The sequence below is a fragment of the Echeneis naucrates genome, chromosome 21 (assembly GCF_900963305.1).
Source record: "Echeneis naucrates chromosome 21, fEcheNa1.1, whole genome shotgun sequence".
In the NCBI taxonomy this organism is placed as follows: domain Eukaryota; kingdom Metazoa; phylum Chordata; class Actinopteri; order Carangiformes; family Echeneidae; genus Echeneis; species Echeneis naucrates.
Genome location: NC_042531.1, coordinates 9,680,053 through 9,696,134, shown reverse-complemented (window position 1 = coordinate 9,696,134; position 16,082 = coordinate 9,680,053). Strand labels below are relative to the sequence as shown.

The 16,082-nt window shown below is 40.7% G+C and overlaps 2 protein-coding genes across 5 annotated transcripts in view; one reads left to right on the top strand and one right to left on the bottom strand.

Moving 5' to 3' along the window:
• The window catches only part of gpm6bb (glycoprotein M6Bb), a 27,586-nt gene extending 20,061 nt beyond the window's left edge, over positions 1-7,525 (top strand). For 2 of the 3 annotated variants that reach the window (XM_029530021.1, XM_029530020.1), the window contains exons 2-7: positions 653-839; positions 1,624-1,780; positions 1,988-2,162; positions 2,804-2,877; positions 2,973-3,038; positions 5,293-7,525. In XM_029530021.1, coding sequence (XP_029385881.1) covers positions 653-839; positions 1,624-1,780; positions 1,988-2,162; positions 2,804-2,877; positions 2,973-3,038; positions 5,293-5,442 — 809 coding nt within the window. In that variant the 3' untranslated portion in view covers positions 5,443-7,525. Of the gene's footprint in view, positions 1-652; positions 840-1,623; positions 1,781-1,987; positions 2,163-2,803; positions 2,878-2,972; positions 3,039-3,462; positions 4,612-5,292 lie in introns of those variants that run through there. The other variant, XM_029530022.1, reaches the window with a different exon arrangement.
• Positions 7,513-16,082, bottom strand: ofd1 (OFD1 centriole and centriolar satellite protein). 2 transcript variants are annotated; one of them, XM_029530018.1, is made up of 23 exons: positions 15,951-16,082; positions 15,738-15,855; positions 15,440-15,643; positions 15,270-15,338; positions 15,148-15,172; positions 14,959-15,063; positions 14,740-14,876; positions 14,479-14,652; positions 14,231-14,337; positions 14,018-14,137; positions 13,640-13,713; positions 13,462-13,553; positions 13,074-13,263; positions 12,295-12,425; positions 12,020-12,131; positions 10,885-11,598; positions 10,474-10,612; positions 10,281-10,372; positions 9,044-9,172; positions 8,672-8,835; positions 8,386-8,559; positions 8,221-8,291; positions 7,513-7,895 (listed from the first exon to the last, which is right to left on the bottom strand). In XM_029530018.1, the coding sequence occupies exons 2-23, from the start codon at positions 15,837-15,839 to the stop codon at positions 7,850-7,852; spliced, it is 3,171 nt and encodes a 1,056-aa protein (XP_029385878.1). In that variant the 5' UTR covers positions 15,840-15,855; positions 15,951-16,082; the 3' UTR covers positions 7,513-7,849. The 2 variants fall into 2 exon arrangements, with proteins under 2 accessions (XP_029385878.1, XP_029385879.1); XM_029530019.1 differs by having other exon boundaries at positions 7,826-7,895; positions 10,885-11,445.

Genomic DNA, 16,082 nt, shown 5'->3' with positions numbered 1-16,082 from the left:
TGAGGTTTGTTTCCGTGCATCCACAAACAGTGCATTGTGGTGACTGGCTCCATTTCACAAGGCATAAGAACACATTTAATGAGACAAACCCATCTGGGTCACCTCATCCCTTCAATGTGAGCTGCCATTGATTTCCATTACGGCTTGGCAGACAGCCATTGTTCTGACCTGCCGGGTGGCCATTAGTGCCCTTTAAGTGCAGTGATGAATTATCAAATGAAACATTAAAGTCAGCGTAGACTGTAAGTGACACAGAAAATGAAAAAGTTCCTGTTGATACTTTGCAGCAAATACACTGCATCATCTGGGATCACAGACAGATTCAATGAAGCCTATTTGGAACGTTTTGTTTTTAATTAAAAAATTTTTGCAGCAACAATTCAGAAAAAGAAAAGCGGTTTTCCTCACCGTTAGCTTTAAAATGATTCTTATGGCACTGAGCTAAACTGGGGATTTGTCCAGGGTGCAACCTGCCTCTCAACCAGTGCATGCTGGGAGTAGCACAAAGGATGATTCATGTGAAAGACTGAGATCATTTCCTGACCTACAAGTGAAACACAGTTCTTTAAATATGAACTTAGGGTTTATGATAGAGAACAACACTCATCACTGACACAATTTTTCTGTTTTGTTTTGTTTTTTTTTTTAACAGGCTGCTTTGAGTGCTGCATCAAATGTTTAGGCGGGGTGCCGTATGCGTCGCTGGCGGCTACCATCCTCTGCTTCTCTGGTGTCGCCCTGTTCTGTGGATGTGGCCATGTGGCTCTCACTGGCACTGTGACCATCCTAGAAACCCACTTCTCCAAGGTCACCAGTGATAATGCCATGCTGACTGAAGTGTAAGTGACCTCACACTCTATGTATGTACGACATAACTGTGTGTAATGCTTGCTGAAGCTTGAGAGGAGCAAATGAAACGAATGATTTGCGCATCTGGTATCTGAAATGTAAGTAAAATCCGCTATGCTGGCTGGAAAACGCATCCTTACATAACCATCAGAATGATGAGTGAACCAGACTTAAGGTAGATGACACGTTTAATGAGACTTGACTTTATGTGGGCTATTTTTAAACTGATAACATCTCTCACAACCACCTTATCCTGGAGAAAAGTCCTAATATGGAACTTTTTTTTTTTTTTTAAACTGTGTATCCATTAGTTCAGGCTGTAAAAGAGGGATGACAAGAGGCAGGCCTGCACATATGTTTTATGTTGCTGTAGATTTGGAGAGCACTGTTTAGTTTTAGATGTCTACAGAGACAGGCTGTCTCTTGGAGGATGATTTCCTGAGACGTGCATCACCTGTTGTATCCACATTTGGGCTTAACTTCTCTCCTCAATTCTCTCCTCAAGTTTGTGAGGCTCATGGCCATCTGTTTACGATTAATCAGCCAGCCCGAGTTACTGTTGCTTTAAAGACTGCATGCAAAATATTACAACACATTACCAACAGTCATTTTTCACACCAGACAGCGGTATGCCGCACTATTACTTTACCTGTCATTTTTAGTGGGTGTTTCCAGGTGTTACATTGGAAGGTGAAAACATGATAGTTTTTGATGTGCGCTTAACCCACTCCAGCTTTTCTGCTTGAACTAATGTGTGACGCTGTTCTTAAACAGAATACAGCTGATGCAGTATGTCATCTATGGCATCGCTTCATTTTTCTTCCTGTACGGAATCATCCTCCTTGCTGAGGGCTTCTATACAACCAGCGCAGTCAAGGAGCTGCACAGCGAGTTCAAGACCACCATCTGTGGACGCTGCATCAGTGGAATGGTATGTTAATACAACCACCCTGCTGGGTAATCCCCAATTTTTAAACACGGGGTGCTTGAGGACATTGCTATCATGCTATCGTGTGATGAAAATATACATTTCGTGCAATGAATGAGACATGGGGAAAAAAAAAAAAATGGATGTGTGTAATTGTTACCATTTTGCAGTTCTCTGTTAGCTAACACAGCACCATCTCTGCGTCCTCAGTTTGTGTTCCTCACATACATTTTGGGCATCGCCTGGCTCGGTGTGTTCGGCTTCTCCGCTGTGCCAGTCTTCCTCTTCTACAACATGTGGTCTACCTGTGTTGAGATGACCACGAAGTCTCCCATCGGCAACATGACCAACATTGACTATATGTGTGTGGATGTTCGTCAGTATGGTGAGAAAACTGCACTTTGTCCTCGAATGACTTACTTGCGATCAAGAATAGACCTTGTTGGCCTGTTGTCCCTTAAAAATATAGCAATGTCTCGCTTGTGAGCCTTTATCACATGCTGTGTATCTTGTGATTGTCAGCTTTTTAACCACAGGGATTCGTATTGTTAAAGGCCCGAACATTGCTTTCCTTGTCTCTTAACGGTCTTGAGATCTCTCAGATTTAATCCTATCCAAATTTTTAATAAATAAAGCACGAAACCACATCTGTTTTCTTTTTCCAGCTTTAGTATAATAGAGATAAGAGTGGTGGGAGTTACTGATGCAGTGTATGCCAAGATAGCCCGAAAGAGTCAACCCCTAACCTTGAATTTTCCATTTCTCATATTTTATCAGCATCATTCATTAAACCGATGCGCCAGATTGTTACACAGAAAGTTTCAATGGAAAATATTTGTGTTTCCAAAAATATGTGGTGTCTATCATGATGCTTCAGTTTAATGAGTGGTGTGTAAAAATGTTGCTTTGCCCCTTTAAACGTCTGTGGGCATCAAAATGGCACATTTTCATTTCACCCATAGCAGCTGATTGGTTTGATTGCTCTCCACAATGGATCTGAGTATATTTGAATCCTTTGGGTTTCAGGAATCATCCCATGGAATGCCACACCAGGCAAGGCCTGTGGATATACGCTAGGGGACATCTGCAACACCAGTGAGGTAAGATCCCGTGTCCTGTTTATACACACACCACCGGGGGGTGATGAGGACTTTGCATTTTAACAGAAGAATAACCATTGTTGTGTTTCTTCCAGTTCTACCTGTCCTATCACCTGTACATCGTAGCCTGCGCCGGTGCAGGAGCCACTGTGATCGCTCTGGTAAGTTTCCCCTCCAGTCTCTCCATCCTTCTTCCTTAAGCCCATCTCTGCATGGTTTGTATTGACAGATCATATGTCCAAGTGGTCCTCTTGTCATTCCCATGTGGTTTTATGTTAAGGACTATTGCACAGACTTTTCCCGAGCTCCTATTCCATTTGCTGTTTACCATCTGCTTAGATGCACTTGGCCATGTTCTTGTCTTAGGATGGATGAAACGAGGTGCATTTTGGGCATCATAAATGTGCCAATTGAAATTTGTAATCCTGAGTTTGAACCACGGAAAACAAATAGGATTGAATAAAATTCGTGGTCTTTAATATTTTTTTTCCTTTACTTCTCTTTCCTCTCACTACTGGAAAATGACTCGTGATGAGGACGTCACTGGCATGTTCTCTTACTACCTTCTCTGTTCTCTTCCACCAGCTGATCTACATGATGGCAACCACTTATAACTTTGCGGTTTTGAAGTTTAAGAGTCGAGAAGACTGCTGCACTAAGTTTTAAACTGCTTTTTTTTGTTTTGTTTTTTTTTTTTTAAGAGCACAGCACAGCATTTAAGGCTGTACTGATTAGAGACAGTTGCCACTGACAACAAATCAACTAAAAAAAACAAAAAAAAAAACAACAAAAAAGCAAAATGAGAATAGAAAAATCAACATCTCTTCATTAGCAGTCACATGACGTGTAAATAGCTGATATGCTTCCTGTAGCATTTGGTATCCAGGGATGTTGCTTGTCTGAGGACATCTGATGAGAGTGGCCTTCGAGTGGGATGGTTTCTATTTGACTGGTTTTGTTCTGTTTTTCCTTGGCACGCATAGCAACATGTCACCGTTTTATTTTAGAGAAATGTGCACAGCTAGAAATCCACACCAGTGTTATTTATATATTCCTAATGTGCAAAACTGATTTTGGCATCAACTGCATGAGAAAAAGGAAAAATCAGTATTAAAGCATGCAGTACTTCAGAGAATGCCTAGACAAAAGCTGAACTCCTGAGGCACATTCATAAAAGCTAAGTTTTGTTTGCGGAGGCTGTTACACGCAATTTTAAGGACAGAAGAGAAGGAATTAAAATCATTTTCAGGTCTGATCTCTGAGCACGAAGCAGAAATTAGTCCATGTGGACATCTGATGACAAGTATTGAAGATGTTCTCAAGCTCAGGTTAGTGATTGCCAGATCAGTCGTGTTGCTGAGGGTGAATTCTAATGATAGGTTTGTATGGACTAGCCCGGGAACAAGCTGCGTCCTTCAAGTTCTTCAGTTTACTTGTTAAGCCTTAAAATTTTTTATGTGCCAACTCATGCAAACCATGACGTTCTACACAACAAAAATGCAGTATTATTTCTAAACCGCACTAAAAACCTTTCATCGACGAGTAGCACGGTGACCATTTCTGTATTATAGATTTCAGCATAATTGCATATAGCTAGCACAGCACGCTATGAAAGGTTAGGCCAGTACCAGATCTATACTTCTGTATGAGGCCGTATGCCTCATTTTAATTTCATGTATTTTATAAAAAAAAACAAACCAAGAAATTCTCCTACTTTAGAGTAAATGTATTTTCTTTTCTAAGAGCGGCTGATGCTGGTATGGCCTCAGCAAGGAAGCTGATGTTCTGTTTCATTCATTTCCTTTTTATTCTTTCTCAAAGTGCCATTACAGAGCCATTTGTTTTTATCTTAACTCTGAGCCTGCATGCTTACATTTCTCAGATTCTTCGATTTATAGTTACTTATACTCCATATTTCATATATTTAATTTTCTCTCAAGTTTTTGAAGACTGTAGCATTTACTTTCTACATAAAATAAACAATCTTTGTTTACAAAAATATCCCCACTTGGTCTATTTCTTATCAGTCATACAAAAACAGTGTTTTGGACAAATAAAATGGAGATGGACATGTTGCAGGGTCACTATCTCATGCTTTGCACTAACCTCCAGCAGCGTAAAGCTTGCATGCACAACTTCTGGCTCTCATCCTCTACTCTACTCATCCTCATGCCTTAAAAGTGTCATTTCTGTAGTAATGTTAGTAAGTCTGGTATTAGTATTAATTGTAACTACGTTACAATGTTTGTAACAGTTAAGTCTTGTCCAGTGATGTCTTGTCTTTTTTTTTTTTTTTAAAAGCTTAACTTCACATTTGTGTTTGTCTATGATGTACGTACTGTAGCTCGGACACCTGTAGCTTGCTTTGCATCTCTGACATGCTTACCGGCCATCCACCTCACCCTTCTCTTCCAGATCCACTTCCTCATGATTCTCTCAGCAAACTGGGCCTACCTTAAGGATGCCAGTCAAATGCATGCCTACCAAGACATCAAAATGAAGGAAGAGCGGGAGCTGCAGGACATCACCTCACGCTCAAAGGAATGCCTCAATTCCTACACATAAGGATATTACGCTTTCACAGTCTGCATAAATCGAAACTCACACTTACAAAAATACACAGATGCTGTGGCCAGTCAGTGTGGCTCCTTTTTGGACCAAGACAATGCTCAGCTAAAATAACAACTGCCCTGACACTGTGCAGTACTAACCAGGCTCCTAACAAACTAATGCATCAGTGTTGCTTTCTGCACTAACTCACCAGGAAGTGTTTTGGAACTGCTATGTAAAGTTTCATTCATACTGATTTATATATTTCTAGAGGAAAAAAAAATCCATGTTGTCTTTTCATTTTCTCTAGCCCTTTTTATAACAAGCTGGTCAAGCTTGAGACATTGCACTATTCTTATACAACACATAACAATTACTTTGTTTTACCATCTCGTTCTGTCTTTCAACTGAACTGGTGCTGCCAGTTTTCAACAAGGGAATGTATAACTTTTTGTTTTTGTTTTTCAAGATTTTCAATCAAAAATGCAGACAAATACGCGTGAAAGGCCTTAACATCCAGCGTGTCACAGGGTGTTGACACGAGAGCATTTCAAATCATGCTTTACTTTGCTATCACAGTAAGGAAACAAATCACCTTCTGCAAAGCCAGAGCCCCTTTCTACTTCAGTATTTCACTGCATTCATGTCTGAATTTGTAATTTGATTGTTAATTATTAGCGCTAAATTCACATTTTCATAGTACAGCTATTTAAAAGTCAGAAAACTTTCATGGCCTACAATAACACTACCTCAGGTGTGCACCAGAACCTCTGAACCAATTTAACCGGAACACTTCTCCGGAAGTGTTGAACCGGAATTTAACTGGAACACATGTGGTTTGAAAATCCCCCTTAATTGCAAAAGATGCCTCGCAGTATATATTTAGTTGGCTTCAAAGTGAACCAAACACGAACACATACGCTGGCTCTAGGAGCACTTCTGCTTCAGTGTTTAATTTTATGGTTAATCCCATATGAATAACTTGCTTGCTAAATGTGGACTGCTGCCAATAATGAGATAGAAATATTTAGTGTATTTGATATCTTAAAAGTTTGATCAGTGTGCTTTCCTTTAGGAAAATGGGGGAAAAAAAAAACAAACAAAAAAACAGACAGACTTGCCAATGAACAGAGCTCTCTGATCTCCCATGAACAGGTTATAGCCCATTGTCTAATGTAATGTTTGTCCAACATGATCAAAGAAGACTTGATTTTGAAAATTGGATGCAACAAGCTGAACTAAATCCCATGTGTATTTGTACAATGGAGGAAAAAAAAAAGTATTGATCTAAACAGATCTAAAGAGTAGAGTGAAGATTGTAAATGTATTACAAGTCAGGAGTTTATGTTTTGCTATTATTGAAGACAGAACCACTTTTTCTTAATTTTCTATAAATGCATCTTTTTTGATGTGCAGTTGTCATAATGCTGACATAATTACTTGTGTAGTCATTTATTTCTGTTAGTTGAGTTACAGGGATAACTTGATGTTTCTTTGTTGCATGAAGAAATCTGTTTCTGCATCAACATGCGTGATGTTCAGTCATGTATGCTGACATCAGTAGTAGGCAGTGTTTGCCTGTTTTCTTTTTTTTTTCCTAACTAATTACAAATTAATCAGTTTTTATATAGCCATTTAGTTCTAGATGTTTTGTAGGTTCAAGAGTTTAAGCCCTACATTATTTTGTTATCTGATAGCATACTTGTATTTTCTATGTCAAGGGCTTCCTTGTGAATTACTGATGCTTAACTTTTTCCATTCTTATTCCTTCCAAGTAACAATTAGCTGCAACAACAGTCGTTTATAAAACTGTACGGCAATCTAAAAGGTAGATTTAGCCAAAGTATCAATGCCATTGTGACTCAGTGTGCCCAGTGTTTTCCACGTTATCTGTGAGATATTCTAGCACCAAACTTGCATTTATCTCCTCAAGACTATTAGCCACAGGTCTACAGAGGCAAAAGATCACAGAAGCACATGAGGCTGATATATCACGTCTCATCTTTGTATGCTACGTTTCCTGTTGAATGAACCAAAAAAAAAAAACAAAAACACTAAAGATTAAAGGCTACCTATCAATCACCAGAAGGACAACAATCCAACATCCTGTCTGACTGGAAACAACTTTATGACAAGACTCAACTGGCCTGTTGACTGTTTTTATGAAAATAAAATAAAACAGAATTCTGTCTGATTTGGTGTATTTTTCTTTTGCACGAAAAAACATTGGTGTACATGATTTTTAAAAAAAAAAGTACCTCAGGATTTATTTATAAATATGTAGAGAGAAAAGGTGTCAAATACATTTTGAAAATTTAAAATTAAAATTTTAACATCAAGTTTCATCACACTTGAAACAGTATAAAAAAAAAAACTGGAGAGAAAAAAAATGATTGATAAGCAGCAGTCAAGGACAAACAGTTCACCAGAAGTCATCGTCTTCATCCTTGTGTGAATATGCTACGATGCTGAAAAACAAAAATCGAGTTAGTAAAAGATGCAGCAGACAGGAAAAACAAAGCCTAAAATAGTAAAGCATTTCACAATTAACCCAACCTCAGGACAACCTAACTCCAGAACAAATAACGACATTATAAAAACAAGCAGATGAGAAAACAGCACAGAAATGAAATTTTTTTCAAAAGATCATGTAGGCTTACACTGCATGCAGTCCAGAGGGCAAGTATTTGGACACTTACCGCTTTTGTTCTGAAGCCTCTCTGTCAGCACATTCAGTTGGAATAAAACTAATTTACACTAAATCAACACAGTCTGAATGTGTGAAGCACATACCTGTCTTCGTTTCCCTCAGACAAACTCTTGGCCTCTGGGCTTATATGTCCCACTTCTTCTTTTCCAGAGTGCTGGAAGAGAAGTGGAGAGAAAAAAAACGAAACAACATGTTTAATGGCTACAAGTCTGTTACCAAAGCACATCAGGTCATTGATTGCAACTCACCTGCCCCTGCTCCCTCTCTCTTGCTTCCAGGACCATTTTCATGTATTTTTCCAATGGATTTTCACCTTTAGTCTCCTCTCCTTCATCCTTCTGTTCCTTCTCTTCTCCTTGGTCAATCTTGGTTATTCCTTCTTCTTTTTTTTCCTGTCCTGGTGGCTCCACCCCCTGCAAAGGCTGGTCAGACATGTCTAGTCATTGATAATTACTTTGTCTACTTTTTCTCAGTAGACATGCACATGTTAGGATATGGAAAGTTCAGAAGAACCTACTGTAGTGTCACTATTACCATCTCTTTTTCCAAGCGTTCCAGTTCTTGAAGCTCCTTCTCTCTGGCTTCCTCTTGCTCCCTTTGCCTTCGTTCGTGTCTTTCTTTTCGCTCTCTTTCCCACCTCTGCTCCTCATCCCCTTCATCCTCGTCCCTGACATATTCAGCTGATGTTTGTGCGACTTCTGCAGAACATATTCATACACATGAGGCTGGTCAGTTGCAATGTGAGCCTGATCATCTGCAGTGTAGATTACAGCAGTACAATTGAGATTCACAAGACTGATGACCTTGAACGGGGTGTTTGACTTCATCCTACAGCAGAAGGTTACCCTTCTTGTCATTTGGGTCTACCGAGATTATGCATCAATAATGTGGGGACTAAAGACTCACCCGCCTGGCCCTGCAAGTCTATTGGGTCTTCTGGGAGGTCCTGTGGGTGGGGGACAGCGGGGCCGTCAGGGGCCTCCTCAGTGAGAGGGACAGCAGTGTCCAGGAGAAGCTCTGGAATGTGGCCGGGCTCTGGAGGGAGACATGCACAAAGAGATCTTTTATGCTGCACCATAATGCAACAGGGCTAGAGGACCAGCACAGAATACATAATCAGCTGCCCTTCATCTTTGCCATTGTGCGGGGCCACCGAAAGGACACTTTGGAGGCCAGTCACACGCTCATTAAAATACAGCCATTCTAAAATGTAAAACCTCCTGACTGGATACACTATTTGCTGTTCCTAGGATGTGTTTTAATTCATCAACAATTAAAACTGATTAAAACAAAAAATAAAAACCCTCCCATAGATGATCATCAATAAGAAAACTGAGAAAAACTGCAACAAACTATAATGCATATATAACGGATCGAACAGCACAGTGGCATAGTGGTTAGCACTTTTGCCCCACAACCAGAAGGTTGCAGGTTCAGTTCCCGGCCTGGGGCCTTTCTGTGTGGAGTTTGCATGTTCTCCCTGTGCTTACGTGGGTTTCCTTCAGGTACTCCAGTTCCCTCCCAACGTCCAAAGACAACAGGTGTAGGCTAACTGGTCTAAATTGCCCGTAGGTGTGATTGTGAGTGGTTGTTTATTTCTGTCTGTCTCTGTGTGTTGGCCCTGTGATGGAATGGCGACCTGTTCAGGGTGTATCCTACCAATGTGAGCTGGGATTGGCTCCGGCAACCCCCATGACCCAAAAATAGATAAGCAGTATAAAATGAATGGATGAATGGTAACAGAGCCACTAATGTCTGTACATAGCAATGGAAATGGAAAATAAGATGTATTTAAAGTATAGACCTTCCAGGATACAGCGTAAGACTCTCAGCATTAGACAAGACAGAGCAGGAAAACCTCACAAGGGGAGGGCTTGTCATCTTTGCTCCACGTCACACGTCATGCAAGAAACTGTAAAAGTACTTTGTGTGCAACCTGATTAAAAATTCCACTTCGGTCATATTCTGGTTCACGATACTTCCACATTAAAAGCAATGAAATGAAAAGCTTATCCTTTAAATTGCACAGATTGAATTTATCCAAATTTGGTCTAAGTCATGTACAAATATGGTGTAATTACTTCAATACAGTGTATTTCTGAGGGGGAAAGAGCCAACGACCACTACTAGTCTGTAGTACTACCTGACATGTGCCCTGTGAGATCTTCCAGGCTGATCTTCTCAGGCTGTGGGGAAGACTCCGAGCTGGAGAGGACCGGTTGGGCGTTAGGTGGACTGAAGAAAACCGGAAAGAAATGAGTGCATTACTCTCCAACTCCAGGTGCACATGAATAACAATGACACAGTGTTCTTGCCAAAACACCGGCAGATGGTACCTGGTCTGGTCTCGTGCTGTGCTTTTCAGCTGAGGACTGTGAGGCGGACTGAACTCAGAGGAAAGGTCAGCTGAGGTCATTACCTCCTTGCAGGGGGCATGAGGGAGGGGTCTGTCAGAAGACAGTTCCAGAAATGCCACTATAGACACAAGAGCCTCTATTAGGGGCAAGCACTTCATGTCCGATGAGAGGAGAAAGATAATTGAAAGACTGATGTATAAATATCTCAATGTACTGTTGTAAAAGTCAACATTTCTTTGCACTTTACAACATTAACATTCATATAGTTAAATGTTAAATGTGGAGTTTCAGAGTACTAACATTTCATTTATTTTCTTGACAGGCAAAAAGAGATGGTGTAACTAATTCCTTTACAGTGTTTTCACAGGATGAAGCATTTTTTAAAAGTACCTTCTGCAGTCTCTGTTTGAAGCTTTTTCCTGGAGGACGAGTGTCGGGTTGAGGACAGACGTCTGGACAGAGAAGAGCTGTCATCCTCATGGGGTTTATCTCTTTGAAACAAAGATTGAGCAAGACTGTGCTCTGGGAAAACTGTGGACTCAGGTTGTTTGTGAGCTTCTGAGAAGGTCACTCTCGGCTGTGCTGGTGCAAAGATGTTTCTGGGGTCGTACGATATCAAGGGAGGGGGTTGAGTTATTTGGGATGACAGCGGTCTGTGCAAATCCTTTGGTTTATAGGGTGAGTGGGTGTGAGAATGGTGAGATGTGTGCTTCCTCAGAGGAGACGTAGGGCGATTTGAAGGATGTGGCTGTTGTGGGGAAAGGGGTCTTGGGGGAAGCATATGTGAGATGGTGGAGCGCACTGCCCTCTGCTGGTAATTCCTGTAAGCTTCCTCCAAGGTCTCAGCCTCCTTTGTCAGCTCCTGGATCCGAGCCTTGGCTGTTATCACCAGCTCCATGTCAGAGTCTTGAGAACTCCTCAAAGGAGACTTGTGTTCTCGGAGGGGCCCACCTGCTTCATAAACATCATCATAACCCACCCTGGCCCTGAGCAGAGCTCTGTCCACATAGATGTCAGGGGGAACCAGCCTGTCAGCACTGAGCTCCAGTACTGAGCGATCAACAAGAGAGGGCTTGGGGTTACGCAGCACTTCATTTTCAAGAGCTGGCATGAAATAGAATAGAAGGGGAAAAAGGAAAAACAAAGACAACCAAACACAGGAGAGCTTAGCACTAATACAGAAGACCAACCACCATCAGGGAGCAAAAGATGTGAGAAAAAAGTTTGCTAACTAATCTCTAAGAACTATTTACGTGCATTTAGACCTAGAATTCAAATGGTGCTACTACAATATGGCTTTCTTTCTTGTAACGTTTTTATAAAAAATTATTTAAACTAAAAGACCATGTTTGAGCTCTTTAAAATGTGTTGAGATTATGTTTATGAGAATCAGTGGTGCTGTAGAATATCATGATCCAAAAGAGAAAGAAAGCCAGTATATGAAAGAGGGAATTACAAGTTATGGCTTACTGATTGTATCAATTTCAAAGCGACTAATTACACAAGTATGCATGGAACAGGGTACCTTGTTGTGTTTGGCGAAGCTGCATCTTGATGTCTTCAACATGGTTTGTCATCCACTGCAACTTTTCCTCACACTCTGTTAGCTGAACCTTTAGCTGAGCGCAGCGCTCCATCTGCAGAAAAACACAGCACAACAGGATGTTGCACGTCATTAACACACATCCCCACTTACATGAGTAAAGGCTACACAAACTCCAGACAAAGCAAAAAGAAATGAAGAGTAAAAAAGCTGAACACATAGTTTCCCACACTCAGGGAGAGGATGTAATCACTGACCTCACTCTGGAGCTGTGCCTGCAGCACCTGTCTCTGGTTGTCAAACTCTTCCTCGTCCACTCTGCGGGCACTCTGCAGCCTCCGAAGCTCCATCTGCAAGGCCAGCTGCTCTTTGGATGGTTTGCCCAAATCTGGGAAAGGATTAATCTGAATCAAAACATAATCTAAAAGTGCAGTCAATTTCCCAATCCCCCATCTATTATGGTGAAAAAAATTGAAGCACGTAATGAATTACAGAAGTACTTGTAACTCAAGATGTCATGTTTAATACTTCAACTCCAGGATGGATCTGAGCAAGATGAGAGTTGCACACACGAGGCTAAAAACTATATTGTGCTTTTTTTTCCAGTGATGAAGAGGCAGGGCCACTGCTTCCCTGCTCAATCATCCCTTAGCTGTAAGAAGTCTAATTCTCTGCCATGGGCAATTTTAGGGCTCTGCCTCCCCTTACTGCGCTTTCTGCTCCCCACCCCACCTTTCATCCCTTTCAGCCTGTTTTCTTCAAAGTTACAAATGTGGCACAGAGGCCCCATATTGGCAGGCAAGACACATCCAAAAAGACTGAGCCAGAAGCAGTGGGACAGGCTAGCATGAATGCTTCACAGTACACTGCATCTCCCATAGCTCACAATAAGCCCACACTCAAACACTCAGAGGGAACTGGATTTATCTTGAAAGAATAAAACTGCATTTTACTCTTAAAAAAACATGAAATAAAATGGATAGGGAGATTGAGGCATACAAGGACTCCTGGGAGGTACTTGGGAACAGCTCCTCACCTGCATGGAGAAGCCGGTTCTCCTCCTGGGCCTCATCCAGCTGTTTCTTCAACAGTCGCAGCTGCCCCTGAAGCTCTGCTTTCTCTCTTTTCAAGCTGGGATAGTCACTCATGGTCTCCAGTCTTTCTCCTAACAGGTCTTTCTGTTGAGTCAGCAGAGACACTTGCTGCTGTGCTGTATCTAGCTCAGCCTAGAAAACAAAAAAAGAGCAGGCAAATTGAAGCTGATGACTGAATTAATCAATTATGTTGTGTGCTGTAGAATTATCATAGCACCATTATCACACTGCACTAAAGTATGGCATGAATTATTTAGTGGGATTTAAATATTGTGCCTGTTCTCACTGAATAGGCTGGAGTTGCTGGATGAACAAGGTTGCGTTGTTTACCTGCAAGCGTCTCAGCTCTGAACATGCTCTACTGTGCTCTTCTAATTTGGCATCAATTATAGCTGATTCCTTTTGGATACGAGTAGTTTCCACTAAAAGAAACAAAATGAATGTAAACATCACCTAAGGCAGTGCCAAGCTGGCCAGTAATAAACAAAACAATCATTAAAATACTCACCTTTGTTTCGATTTTCATTCTCATTTAATTTCTCTGTTCTCCTGTTGAATTCTTCATTCAATTCAAGCTGATACCTAATTTTATAATGATATGAAATTAATGATTCAAAAAGGGCCCTGGAACTCAACCAGGATCATAGACAAAATGTCCCCTTTTCCTATCAGCTGGGAACAAAGTAATGTATTTTTTTAGTCAGCATGACATTTTTTTAAACACTATGAACTTTCACAATCCCTGCAGGTTGACCAAAACTCCAAGAACTGCTTTAAAAAGCTATTTAAAATTTTAATAGATGTGACAATCTCTGACCACCTTTGAGAATATTCTTTAAACAAATATGGAGAGGTGAGATGTGTTCTGTGTTCATCTTTAAAATACCTGTAAAGTTCATTCTGCAGTCTTTGGTCATGTGTGTCCTCCATTGTCTTCACAGCCAGTTCTCTCCTCCTCAGAAGCTCCTCTGTGGTCTTGACCTTCTCTTTGTGAGAAGTCCTACTCCTGTTTTCACAAACACATGACATTCTCTGTAAACCAGTAGCCAAGAGTTAAAGGTGTCCCATACATGAATAGTTTACACTGAAAAGCTCTTACTCTTCAAAGGCCTCTGTTCTCATCCTCAGCTCATGTTCTCTGTTTCGCAGTGTTTCAATTTCTTTCAGTAATGATTGTCTCTGCATATATACATTTTTTTCTTCAATCTAATGAAAAGGAAATAAACACCACAGCATGGATTAGACTGCCCAAGAATTATGCAAACAACAATGATACTGATAAAAAGCCAAACAGACCATCACATGATTTGTTAAAGAAAAACCAGAATCATATCAGCAGATAGCCACCTCTTGTTGTTTCTGTAACCGCTCAATAGCATTTTTCTCCCGGTCCATCAGGGACATTTTCTTCATTTCATAGGTCTTCTCCAGGTCTTGTTTCAGCTTGTCAAATTCCTTATGAAATTTTGATTTTTCTTCCAGCCGCACCTTGGCGATCTCAACATCTTTAAAGTGCTGCATCTTAAAAACCAAAAAAAAAAAAGGAAAGCTCAAACAAGTGCTCACATAAATTCATGATTCATTTACTTTGGAGATAAATATAGGTACCTTTGTGTTCATTTCGGCTTGCATCTGTGCTTCAATTTCTTTTCTATATGCAGCAAGTTTTGATTGGAGAGGAAACCATTTGTCTTCGCTGCAATTTAAGTTCTCATATTCCTTATCGATCATTTTCATCTTCTCAACTGTTATAGATGGCAGGAAGAAATCATTATAAATCTGTACAGCAAACATGTGAATATAAATAAAATAATAAATTAACTGTACCAAGAGACTCTCCATGACTTGCTACACTTGTCTGCGTGTCTGCATCATGGCACAGGTCATGTGTATAATGGTGTGTTAGCTGTGTTAAAAGGCTGACGAGGAAACCTGCTAGTCAAAGATAAAATGCATCAGTGAAAAGATGTGAGAGCAGAAGCAGCTATATTAAAAACAACATCAAACTGCACGCACCTTTATCGATGTCTTTTTTTGAAGACTGCAAAAATAGATAAACTTAAATTACAACCAAAGCCCATTTCTTATTTCTTCTTATTTTGAGAGTATTCTTCATACTAATTCATATAATTAGTTACCAGGGATCTGTAAAGGCCTGACTGAGGACTAATTTTAAGAAGATGAAGGAAGTCCTCTTTGGTGAATACCTGTTGATCCAGATGAGAGCAAAATCATGTGCATTCATGTGCAACGACTTTCCTTACACATGAAGCTACGGTGAATTAAACACATGCATAAATCAGCTCACCTTTTCTTTGCATAGGCCACTTTCAGGGTAGAATACAGAAAGGGTGTACTCATACCCCGAGCTGCTCAGATGATCAGCAACCATGCTGTTACAGACTGAGACCAAGAGGGGTTCAGATTTCGCAGGAACTGGTCTGGGCACCGGTTCACCGCCGGTCAGAGGTGGGTGTTTCAACTCCTGGATTAGCTGATTCCTCAGCTGTGTCTGCATCAGAAGTGGAGAACGATGCAGACCACACTCAAACTGAGAAAAGTAGACGTGAGCCAAAAGAAACAACATTGTCACCAGTGCGTCTTACTTTAAGGGTATCGAGGACTCCCTTGTTTTTAAAAGTTTGGTAGAGTCTTCTCCTCAGCTCATCTGGGGAGAGGGATAAGGTGTCTTCCTTGGTCGAGTACATGCCTGTTTGACTTTCCCTGTCAGATGACAAAACAAAGGTTGACAACAGAAGCTAACATGGCGAGCTAGAGAACAAAACTTCGGATTTCACAAAACTTTCGATCGCGCACACCTGGTGTTAACTTATTATTACGCCTTTTTCCCCAAAAACACTTGTTGCAGAGGTTATAAAGATGACTATTTCACTTAGTAACAGCCTGGCGATCAGACAGCGTCCCTTTCCCAGGAGGCGTGTCTAGTCAAC